At 30.6% G+C, this 12632-nt stretch overlaps 1 protein-coding gene across 3 annotated transcripts in view; it reads left to right on the top strand.

The window, feature by feature from the left end:
• LOC111696031 (glutathione hydrolase 1 proenzyme) overlaps positions 1-12632 on the top strand; it is a 33645-nt gene that overhangs the window by 4616 nt on the left and 16397 nt on the right. For all 3 annotated transcript variants that reach the window (XM_023465549.1, XM_023465550.1, XM_023465548.1), the window contains 7 exons: positions 5334-5397; positions 6397-6460; positions 8578-8625; positions 9459-9519; positions 10121-10172; positions 10570-10682; positions 11161-11250. In XM_023465549.1, the coding sequence (XP_023321317.1) occupies positions 5334-5397; positions 6397-6460; positions 8578-8625; positions 9459-9519; positions 10121-10172; positions 10570-10682; positions 11161-11250 (492 nt within the window). The remainder of the gene's footprint in view (positions 1-5333; positions 5398-6396; positions 6461-8577; positions 8626-9458; positions 9520-10120; positions 10173-10569; positions 10683-11160; positions 11251-12632) is intronic.

Genomic DNA, 12632 nt, shown 5'->3' with positions numbered 1-12632 from the left:
AGGAAGAGGGGGGGGGGTAGGGGGATTATATATTTTCAACAGGGAGGGAGTGAAGGGGTCCGGTAGGGTGAGTGGTTTCAGGAGGAAGAGGGGGGGTAGGGGGATTATATATTTTCAACAGGGAGGGAGTGAAGGGGTCCGGTAGGGTGAGGGGTTTCATATCAAATTCAACAAAATAGGATTAATGACAAGGTTAAATTCATGCGACATCCCTGGTACGACTTTGTGACTTTGTAGCTTCTTTAGTCATGACTTTAATTAGGCAAAGTACACTTTACATTATACTGAATTGAATAGAATTCAAAACATCTTGTTCTTCTCATTTTAGTCAATTTAAAGGGAGTGTTCGCAAAAATGAAAAGGGGTATAGGCTTAATGCGATAAAAAAGCGCTTTTGATCGCTACTAATCTTACTTCTATCTGTTGCGTCTATAAGGAAAAAATTGTTAAAGACGTCTCATACCGAATAACTTAGCGTCCATACAAATTGAGAAAATTACAACATACGACTTACCGTAAAAAAAATCAATTTAATTTCAAACAAATCATTCAGATACTACAACCTATAGTCATCGATTATCTTTCGCCACATTTGTATATAGTTTATACTTTATAATATTTTTAAACTAATTTGTTTTGAATTTGATTTTTTCTCTTGTCGCTTGCGCAACTATCTAAGAATGTCGCGCACCACTCACATTTTTCGAAATCCGTTAAAAACGTCTTTTAAGAAAATAAAAGATAAAAAAATTAATTTAAAAATATTATCAAATATAAACTATATACAAATGTAGCGAAAGATAATCGATGACTATAGGTTGTAATGTCTGAATGATTTGTTTGGAATTAAATTGATTTGTTTACGATCCGAGTTGAATGTTGCATCTTTCTGAATTTATATGGACACTTCGTTCTTCAGTATTAGTCGTTTTTAACAATTTTCTCCTTATTGACGCAACAGATAGAAGTATTATTATTAGCAATCAAAGCGCTTATTTTTCGCCGCACGCCTATATCCCCTTTCATTTTTCGCAAACACTCCCTTTAATAAGATGGAAAAGATAAGAGATTTCAAGAAAAATATTTAATTTGGCTTAAAATAGGAATTTCTACGGAGTGCCCAGTGGTTATTTTTCTCATCTCATTTTATTTCTGAAATTTGGTAAATCATGTAAATGCTACACACAAGTTCAAATTCTAGGTTGAACAATTTAAAAATGTTTAAATATTTTTAAAGCTACGCAAATGGGTAAAAAATCATTGGGACGTTTTCAAAAAGTATTTTGAATATCGTTTTGAGATGAATTGATAAACATTAAAAACAATAATATTTGATGCCATGGCCGGTAGAATTTTATGATTTGACGAGAAAAAAGTGTCCGAATTGTTTTTGATCCAGGACTATAACTTATTTTAGAGACTCTTTTCTTTGGGACCAAAGGAATTGAGTCTTTGCCACAAACATAAGTTTTCGTATCCCTATATCCCTGAAACCTGATAATATAGACCTTTGATATTTCAAACTTTGAATTTTTAATCTAACAAGGTTCATAGTTTGAAATATCTAATATAGGGATTTGAAAATCAGAGTTTGTGACAAAGACTCCATTCCTTTATTAAATAGCAAGAAATAGAGGCAAACATATCCGCTTATTCAATACTGATTTCAGGATTCATCTCTAATTGTATTAATTAGATAGATGGATAATAGATAGTAGAAATTTCTATTGATTCTATAAAAAGGCAACAAGCACGTGACATAAAATAATTGTTCTTTTCGCGCAGGTTTACGTTTAAGAGAAATGGCACAAAATTTAGTTTACGTAGTTCGACTGCTACTTGATAAATTTGGTCAAACTACATAACATAATTAAAAAGAAATTGATTAAGATTTTAAATAAAACAATGGGAGGGGGGGGGGGTACATAAATTTTGTATAAAGATTTATCTAACCTTAAAACAAGCCAACAAAAATGAGTGTGAGAAAGGGAAGGTTAATTAATATAAATAGTACGGCCGGGGAATGATATCAAAAGTTTATAGATTATATTAAAAAGGTCAGAATATATAACATAAAATACAAATTTAAAAATTGTAGATCGAGAAGAATTTAGGTGAGAATGAAGGGGGGGGGGATTATGAGGGATTGTAGATTTCCCCCTGGCTCCCTTCTATCATGTTGCTAATCCTTCACGCCTAATATTTTCATACCTGGAGCGCATCAACACTTTCCCTTTCTTTCTTACATACCCCCCCCCCTCCCTCTTACCTCCGTTTTCCTCATAATAATTTATATCCATTCTCCACCAGTATCCCTCTCTTCCACTTTTCTACATCCCTCCAACCTTTTCTATTGAATCATTTTCTCCATTTATCCCTGCACCTTCATGTCCATCCTTCCCTTTTCCTCTTCCCTTATCATCATTCTGCACATTCTATTCCATCTCTTCTCCTTCTCTTTCCCCTGCACTTAGTCCGTTATCCTCTTATCCCCCTCCTATTTATATTAAATTTTCTTTTCCCACTCAATAAACTAATCAAATCTTTAACATTTCATCTCTTCTCCAATTTCCACTTCTTTTCAGTTATTAGTCCTATCTTTTTTCTTCATTCCACTTCTATATACTCTTTTCTTAAATTTTTCTTCTGCTCCGTCCGTTTTTAACAATTTTCTCCCCTCTCTTTCGATTCCCCTCCACATTCCTTTCCTTCAACTTATACAAATATATTGTTTTCCCTTCATCCATTCCCCCCCCCTCTCCATTTCCTATTGTTGCGTATTCTCCCGAGTGTGTTTATTGGATATTAAATTAAGGATACAAAAGATAGATTCAAACAGAATCTGTTGCAGGCAGGAAAACATCAATATTAATATCCGTTCATTCTTGAGCAGGCAGAGATACAGGAATTTAATCACAATTTAATGAGTTTTATGTCCTTTATTTTCTGCTTAATAAAGCTTTTTTCTCTTATATACATATATTTATACGGACCGTACATGTACTTCTGTTCGCTATAAATGGCCAAACGACTTAAAAATATTGGCTAAAAATTGATTGGAATTCCATGCTGACCCCAAGGGGTGACATAGGCAAATTTTTTTCGAAATCTTTGAAATTTTCTCGGGCAATGCCGGGCATTTTAGCTAAAACCATAAAAAATATAAACTTGGGCAACGTCGGGTGCTCCAGATAGTATTTAAAATAAATTTGCGTAGATAAAGAGTAAATTATATGATAGAAAAAATTCTTTAATCTCTATTCTCTAATTGTCCATAAAAATTGCGTTTTATAGATTTTTCTCATAACTACTCATCATCATAAACCCCTCGAATATCTAATAAAACTAGAAATTTTGAAAACTATTTTCAAATTTCAATAAAATATTTAATATTCATAAGTGGAATTTCCATTGTTAGCATTTTATCTAAAACTGGAGAACATTTCTGGCTTTAAAACTGATTAATATCTGGTGAATGTTAATAAAAACATAATTAATAAACAAATAAAAACTGTAATTTAAATGTAGAAAATGGTATAAACACAAGTTTAAATAAAAATCTGTGTCTATTTTTATTTCCATCCCCCGCAAAGGATTTGATTTTAGTAACGACCTAAAACTGTGCCGACCTAAACTCCAGATTAACTACTTTATTGCTGTACAGCTCCAGAAAATTACTAACGTAAAAATAAAAATAAATCCGTAGTCGTCTCTGAATTCTTATTAATTGTTGGCAACCCTGTACCTCTCTAAAGTCTTATCTCTTGGTAGCCAGGTATTTCAAAACTCTGCTTTAGAACTCTGCAAACATTATTTTGGCAAAGGATCTCTTTTGATTGAACAGAAAGCTTTCTCATCCAATCTTAATTCTAAAGTTTTCCTAAATTAACGTTTGTAATCATTAAAATGAAGTAAATCGGTTATTTAACGAGCTTTGATCAGAAAAAATAAGTTTTGAAACCATACATAACAAAAAACAAGTTTTTATTTCTTACTCTTAGGCGTCAAATGAAAGTTACAAGGTGGCAAAGTCATAACAGTAATTCTGCATAATCACCTTAACTCAGTTTACAATTACATAGAATTCTTAAATTTTAAATATTCAATTATTAGTTTTGATTATTAAAGACTCCTTAAATACCAAAATAAAGAGAAACAATTTTAGGAGTTTTTGAAATTTGCGATTAACCTTCTTAACCCACTAGCGGCTGAAGAATTTTTTTTTATATTTTTCTTTGAAAATTTGATTAAGAATACTTATTATTGGTTAGATCAAGGAAAAAAAGTAAAAAATGCAAAAAAAAAATTTTAAAAGGTGTTTTTTTAGGGATTTTAAGAGTGGCCTTATAAGTCACCACAGTTGCTGCAGGGCGGGTTTACAGAATTTTTCCTAAATTTATGAGAAAGGCAAAATTAATTAACTAAAATGTTATATAAATGGCCATAGGAACTATTATTTACCCAACAATACGTTTACTCTTTATTTTCAAACATTACTAAAAAACAATAANACCTCAACTTTACACGGTTAAATAATTTGGAAGATGAGTAGGTAGAACCGTTTAACTGTACACATGTGTGTCCCATATTGTTTACTGTATCATAAAATGACTCCCGCGGAGATAAACTCAAAATTGAGGAAAATAGATGAGTTTTATGTAAAATAATTTATAGGGGACGTATAAGTCACCGCAGCCGCTAGTGGGTTAATGACATTTTAAATTTTATAGATAAAATTGAGACATTTTTTTGATTAAACGAAATTAAGATTTAAATCTTGAAACATAACAACTACGGTAACGGAATGTGTAAAATTTTCTGTAAGATTTGACTTCACTGTTAGGACGAGTTAGGATTGCTAGAAAGCAGTTTTGTCAAAATAAAAATCAAGATGTTAAACTTAGGACTGTATGTTCCTAGCCACACCAGGAAAGACCATGCATGTGAAATTTGTGTTTGCTATAAACAGACGTTTATTTATAAAAAAAAACAGTTTTCGAGAACATAGATCCAGACTACCATGACATTTTTAGGACGGGATCCACTTTAAAGTGTCGCAACGCCTTTGCCATTGATTTTACCTAACTATCTCTTTGTAAACCTAGGGTGCATATTATATTATATTATATAAAGCAATTGTTTTTATGTTTAGATTTTAAGAAGTAGTTGGCAAAATTCTCAACAAACTTCCAACCTTTTGATCACTGTGCAAGCAGTTCTATTTATATGTCGAATATATAATCAAATCCGAATTCAGCCAATCCTCCTTTAATATTTTCGCGAACACTCCCTTTAAATGAAATACTCACATTGGTTTATATTTTGTTGTCTAGGAGGTGGGTTTTTAATGACAATATATGATGCTGAGAGTGGGGAAGTTGTGTCTCTAAACTCTAGGTTAGAATTTACAAAGTTTTGATTAGTTTGTTTCCAAACATAATTATAACTCTCTTCAAAATCTTGAAAACAAATATTTGTCAGACCAACACCCTCCAGAAAGGGGATGACATCATAAATTCAAGTGAAACATTAAAATTTTATCTGTTCCTTTGTTATTTAAGTAATTTTGATTCTGTTCCTTTGTTATTTTAGTAATTTTGCATCTGTTCCTTTGTTATTTAAGTAATTTTGCATCTGTTCCTTTGTTATTTAAATAATTTTGCTTCTCTTCTTTTGTTAATTAAGTTATTTTGCTTCTGTTCCTTTGTTAATTAAGTAATTTTGCTTCCTGTTCCTTTGTTAATTAAGTAATTTTGCTTCTGTTCCTTTGTTAATTAAGTTATTTTGCTTCTGTTTCTTTGCTAGTTAAGTAATTTTGCTTCTCTTCTTTTGTTAATTAAGTTATTTTGCTTCTGTTCCTTTGTTAATTAAGTAATTTTGCTTCCTGTTCCTTTGTTAATTAAGTAATTTTGCTTCTGTTCCTTTGTTAATTAAGTTATTTTGCTTCTGTTTCTTTGCTAGTTAAGTAATTTTGCTTCTCTTCCTTTGTTAATTAAGTTATTTTGCTTCTGTTCCTTTGTTAATTAAGTAATTTTGATTCAGTTCCTTTGTTAATTAAGTAATTTTGCCTCTGTTCCTTTGTTAATTAAGTAATTTTGATTCAGTTCCTTTGTTAATTAAGTAATTTTGCCTCTGTTCCTTTGTTAATTAAGTAATTTTGCTTCCGTTCCTTTGAGGGTCACTTGAAATAATGGTTACAGTCCCTTGAAGCTACATAAAGTTCCACAATAATTTCATTTAGAAGAGCTGGAAGATTACTTGTAGTTTTTATCAATAATAGATTATTAAATAATTAGTGCAAAATATATTTCAAAACAAAATCTGTAAACGAAATACATTGTTGCTCCGTGTTAAAACTGTTTTGAAAAATATAAATTATATTTTCCATATTTGTAGAGAATCAGCCCCAGCCTTTAGTTCGAAGGATATGTTTGGTTCTAACAGCACACTTGCATTAAAGGTTGGAACCATAGATTAATGAAATTACAAAGACAGCAAAAAGACATAAATGCGTCATAGGATATGTAAGTGTTCATCTGGAAATAAGCAATTGAGTTTTTGCCACAAACTCAAATCGTCCAACCCCTATATCTTTGCAACCTGATGGTGTATACGTTTGCAATTGTTAACTTAGATAATTTGAGATAACAGAATTCATAGTTTATAATGTCCTAGGTCTATACGGCATTGATTTTTAAAGATATTGGGATTGTAGAGTTTGTAGCAAAGACTTAATTTCTTTTGATATGTTTGTACGTGTAGGTATGACTACATTAGAACAAGAAGAGGGTTTTATTCTCAAATGCAATTTTAAACAAACAAAACAGGCTTTTGTTTATCTTTACAGTACGAATTGTTTACATGTTTTACGCAAAAGCATGACATCCCATGACGCAATGTCTATTTTTGCTGTATTATCTATTAAATGGTTGGTTGGTTGGAATACAACACAAATTGTTGATATATTTAAAGCTCAGATTTCAGTCAAGTGTTAAAAGACAAGATTCGTTTTGGGACAGATTTGATAGAAATAAAATAATAAAAAATCTGATTCTTATTTTCATCAAAATTTTTTTATTTAAACAAAAGAGTTTATTTTCAAAATATTGAAAAGTTTAATCTTACAATGTTATCAAAATACAAGGGTTACTTATAAAAGGATGCCACTTTTGATGTTTGACAACATTTTAGTTTTAGGGTGTCATGAGCATCTTAATTAAATTCCAATTTAAATTCACGTTGAAGTACCACACAACACAACTAACGATGGGCAATACAGAAACTTTTAATATCTTTATACTTTTAAAAGGTTTTACGGCAATTTGAGAAGAGCCGAAACGATTTCAAATTCTTTTCTGTAGAAGTTTGTTTTTATCAACCATGCAAATTTGATATCCTAGGTAAAAACATAAGGCAAAACGAACCTAAACTATCGCTTAAAACCCAAAGACGATTGTTTTAAAACGATTATAGTTTTTGCCTTATATTTTGTTCTAGGGTAACAAATTTGCATGTTTGATATAAGCAAACTTCTACAGAATAAAGTTTTAAAATGTTGGAACCTTCTCATATAGAGATCCTCTTTTCCTTAAGTATAAGATTCTAAAGATTAATGATCTGGTAGAATTTAACCAAGCTATATTTATTTATAAATATACACATAAACTTCTTCCTGCATCTTTTGAAAACATTTTTTAAAAGCTTGGAAACTTTGGAGGATCTCTTTACTATCAACTTGAAATTTTCAAAATGTGCTCATTACAGTATTTACCATCAAGCTCTCTTCTTATGATTTGGAATAACCTGCCTCTTGACTTGAAAAGAAGCAACTCTCTAAGTATATTTAAAAATAGACTACTTCTCTTTTTGAAAATTACATTACAATGTGTTACAAACCGAATTGCTATTCATGTAAAACTAATTAGATATGTTTTAATATGCTTAGATATTTGTTGTGTACATGTCAGAAAATAACTTTAAACTCTAGTTATTCTAATAAGTGTATAAACTATTTTGCATAAGATAAATTTGCACCCTGATCTCTGATAGTTATCCTTAAATCTATTTAATTGAAATGTTTTGTTATCATCATTAAAATTAGGTGGAAAAAATAATCAAACAGCTTATAATTGCTTTATACTTGTACTGTTAATAATCATCAATTTGTAATTGTAAACTCGTTCTTCACACAGATACATGTATTTTAGCAATAAACTTTATCTTATCTTATCTTATCTTGTCGTAAAACCTTTAAAAGTCGATCTAAAAACGTTAAAAGAAAAACGTTAAAAGTTTCTGTAAAACGAATCTGGCTGTTGCCCATCCCTACACACAAAGTTTTAAATAATCCGTCTTTTGGTAATTTGTTTGCAATTTTTGCAGTTTGCATGATGTTATCATTATTGATTATAAAAATGAGAAAACACGAATTTTGACAATATCAGGAGAGAAAATTATTAAAAAGATCTTGGGAGGTTGAAACTTTAAAAAGTTTTGTTGATGGATTTTAAACAAATGTTTATATTTAGGATTTATGGTTTTAAAGTTCTCAACTCAGGACAAATTATTTTGTTTCAGGGTCCGCTTGCAGTGGCAGTTCCTGGGGAAATAGATGGATATTATCAGGTAGTATTACAGCCATAGATTAATCTAAACAACGGATGGGACACTGGATTTCGTCTTTTAAAGATTTATGTGTGTTTCGTTCATAATAACCATGATGCAGAAGCCCAAAGGAGTTACGCGTAGAAATCGACGAAATCATTCACATTACAGATAAATGTATCGAAAGTACCATTGTAAATCGGGCATTGCCATCTTGCATGGAGGATTCCTTGAAATTATGCGTACAGTGAACAGTCCCCATTGTCTTTCTATTTACGCAGTACGCTTCTAACAATGCACGTTGGAAACTCTATTGATCAACAAATCTATTTTTAAGTTAACTTAAACGTAATTTAGAGTCTTTAAAAATTAAATAGAATTACTAAGCTGTGAAACCGGTCTACAACTACGAAAACATGTGACCTCCTTATGTACAGTGAAAAACAAACTACTGTGAAAAAGGAAGACGACATTTTAGCAGTCTTGTGCTTGATGTGGATAAAGAGCAACTTGAATGTCAACCTATAAATTAAGATGGATCTAATTGCTGCGTCTAATATTTACTGGATTATTCAAAATTAAAACCTGAGTCTAACAGTCGTCTTCGAGGTCTTTTTATTCTTTAATGTTGATATTTTTTATCAATATCATTTCCTCTGCATGAACATGACGGTGGGAGGTGGTTGCATTTTTAATCCTGTTTTGTCTAACCAGTTTCAACAACTTTAGCTAACAAACATAAACATATATCAGGCTATATAGAAACAATATTTTTACAAAACTATTAATTCTGTTTTGTTTAACCTGTTTCGACAAAGCTAGCAAAAAAAACACAACAAATATATGTTTATCAGGCTCGAGAAAGATATGGAAATAAATCGATTAGCTGGAGAAGAATATTGCAACCAACTATAGGAAACCGTACATTTATTAATTTCTTACGATTACAGTTCGATTTCCGCGGAAAAAGACTTTTTGTAATATTTAAAAATAAGAAATTGATTTTCTTATCCCCATATCTTTGAAACCTGATGGCGTAAACCCTTTATATTTTTTGATCTTCATTCCTTTTTCTTTAGAATAAAAAGTATAAAAAATTTAAAATTTTTATGTTCGGAATTCAATAGGCCTTAAGTTTCTAACTCACATAAAATTTCAATTTAGCTGAACTTAAGAACAAATTCTAACACGCATCACTATAGTTTCAGAAGGAGTAAATATTTCCATTTACTGTTAGCGCCGATTAAAGGATTCATAACTCTAATTGGATAATGAGATATTACCGCTATACTATTTCTATTGGTTCAGAATAGACAAGAAACACATGACTGAACCCTGATTGGATCAGGCGCTAATGGACTTGGCATACGAGTGTGATAGCATTAAAGCCTTCATAAGCCTGCTGCTTTCTCAAAGTCAATATTTACAAAAGCCGCTGGTTGCAGATTGTTAGAATTCAGTAAAATATGTTTTAATGCGAAAACCTAGTGTGTAAACATGAATGTACGGATTAAAGATATGTGCAGAAACGGAATTCCAGTATCATGGAGTATGGCAAATACTATCAGGAACAAAATAATGAAAAAGATAAAGCATGCTTTATACATTTTGCGAAAAACAACTTTATCTAAAAATTATCTAAGAAGTCTTTAGTAAATGTATTATCTAATTTAAATTGATGAAATTAGCAAAGCTAATCGATTTAGATATAAGAATATTATGGAGATGGAACAGCACAGTTAGATGTACTATTATTATTACTATCAACTTTTAATATACAGGGTTACCCACAAAGGATGAGAAATTAATGACGACTCGGAACTTTTAATTTTCTGCTTAAAACCCTTAACAATGATTTCTCTGAACTTGAACTACTTTGTAAACGGAAATAATAATGGAAAGAAGCAATTATCTGTTTTGATTGGAAAGTTTTAATTTTTAATTGATCATTAATTTGTTTGCTAGTGATTTTGATTTTACAGACCCGACATTACGCAGTACATTTACAAATCCATCCACAGGAGTACCGTACAAGGAAGGGGATATGTACAAGAGAGAAGCACTTGCTAATACATTAGGTGTGTTTTATGAATTTTAAATATTAAAATTTCGAAATTCATATTGCTTTATGCCAGTCTTAAAAAAAAGATTTCTAATCTATTTTTCTAACTTGAAAAGTACAATTTGATCCATTGTTTCTGTAGCAAAAATCTGCAAATCACTTCCATGGAGAAACCACAATTGAATTTTCAAAGAGACAAACATGGATTTCTCATTCATTTTTGAACTGAGAAAGAGTGGCATGTTCCATTTAAAACGGTATATTTTAAACCTTTGCCTGATCAATAATTAAGTAACTGATATTCTTATTTTTAGACCTGTTAATTGAGATGAGAAGTTTAGCTATAAGAATAAGAATATCTATAATAAGGGGGGGGGGGGTTTAGGAATTAATATTATGATGATCTTAGTATCAAACAGATAAAAACAGAATTAATTTTCTGTCATTTTCATAAAACATGAAAACAATAAACAAATAAAAACCTGTTATTTCAGATAGATTAGCTGCTGCTGGTTCAGGGATTAGAGATGAATTCTATCAAGGGGAAGTTGGACGACTCCTAGTTCAAGATCTACAAAAATTGGGTTTGTAGAGCTGAGAACTTTAGCAAAAAAAATATAACGCGTTTTCCTCGTTTAAAAGTTTCAAGATTAGACATTTACAAAAGTACAAAGTTTAATATATAAGCGGAAGTAGGAAACTTAAAGATAAAATCCTCCATTTTTGTAGTTTGAAAGGGAAACTCGAACCATTCAAAACATCTGAGGCCGAATTTAAAGAATTTAAACCGCGTCGCTGATCCGCCAAAAACCGGTTCCAATTGAGCGCTTGCTTAAATATAGAAACATTGAATACAATTTTACGTGTAACCAATAATGTTTGAGTCGCGTCTCAAATTCTTTTAATGCGGCCTTGGATAGCTTTTTTATTTCAAATGTTTGTTTATAGAGAGTTTAAAAAAAACTCAATTAAAACTTAACTTGTTCCCCTATATCTTTCAAACTTCTCACATATTAAAGCGGAAATGCTTTTCGCTCAAGAAATATGTTGTAGTGTAAATGTTTAAATTTAGCAGAATAGGTTCTGATAATTTGTCAATGATAATTTTTATATTCAGTAACATGAACCACATTTTTCCATTATTCCTTATTTGATAAAAAAAGCAAGAATTGTCAACTCAATTTTCCATTTAGTATTATTAAGAAAAACTTAATATTTACCTTAGATTAACTAAAATTGGATTATCTATGAAAATTTAAAAAACTACACCAAGAACAAATTAGGAAATTTCGTGACCATGATTTTCTTATTTATCTGTTAACGATAAATAATTGAATACTAATACATTCTATTTTATCTTAACTAAACTAAAACTTTGACTTTAACCTTAAAGAGTATTGCTTAACAAGTATTTAATTTCAAATACTAATTTTTAATTGAAAACATACATAGCACTAATTTACATACATAGATACTAGACTGCTAAACATTTTTTTTCGATTGGGTCGACTTCAAAGTGTTACAACGCCAGGCCTTTGTTTTTAACTCACTATTTTCATCATAAATTGTTTAAGCCCCAATTGTGTACATTTCAAGCCCAACACTCCTGTTTTTAACTTTAGTTTTTGAGAAGTTATGGGCAACTTCTGAATCACTGTTCAGTATGCATTAGAGCGAAACAACTGTTTGGAATTATTCGCTGAAATATTCACAAAAAATGTATACTAATGTAAAATTAACAGGCCATAAATTTAATCAAGATCGACTTGCGTCTAATTCTTTTATTTATCAATTAATCAAGGAAAGCTGCATGAAAGATACACCAGTAACACTCATATCTTCATTTACTAAAGAGTGTAATGCAAACTCGATGAGAAGTATTAATTAATTGTTATTAATCCTCCCAATAGATACAGTACACATTTTTTTGTACAGCGCGTCCCGTAAAACTATGTAATAGAAAGAC

The sequence above is a fragment of the Eurytemora carolleeae genome, unplaced genomic scaffold, assembly GCF_000591075.1.
Source record: "Eurytemora carolleeae unplaced genomic scaffold, Eaff_2.0 scaffold246, whole genome shotgun sequence".
Classification (NCBI taxonomy): Eukaryota; Metazoa; Arthropoda; class Copepoda; order Calanoida; family Temoridae; genus Eurytemora; species Eurytemora carolleeae.
Note: the sequence above shows the minus strand (reverse complement) of the source record. Positions and strands in the feature narration are given on the sequence as shown.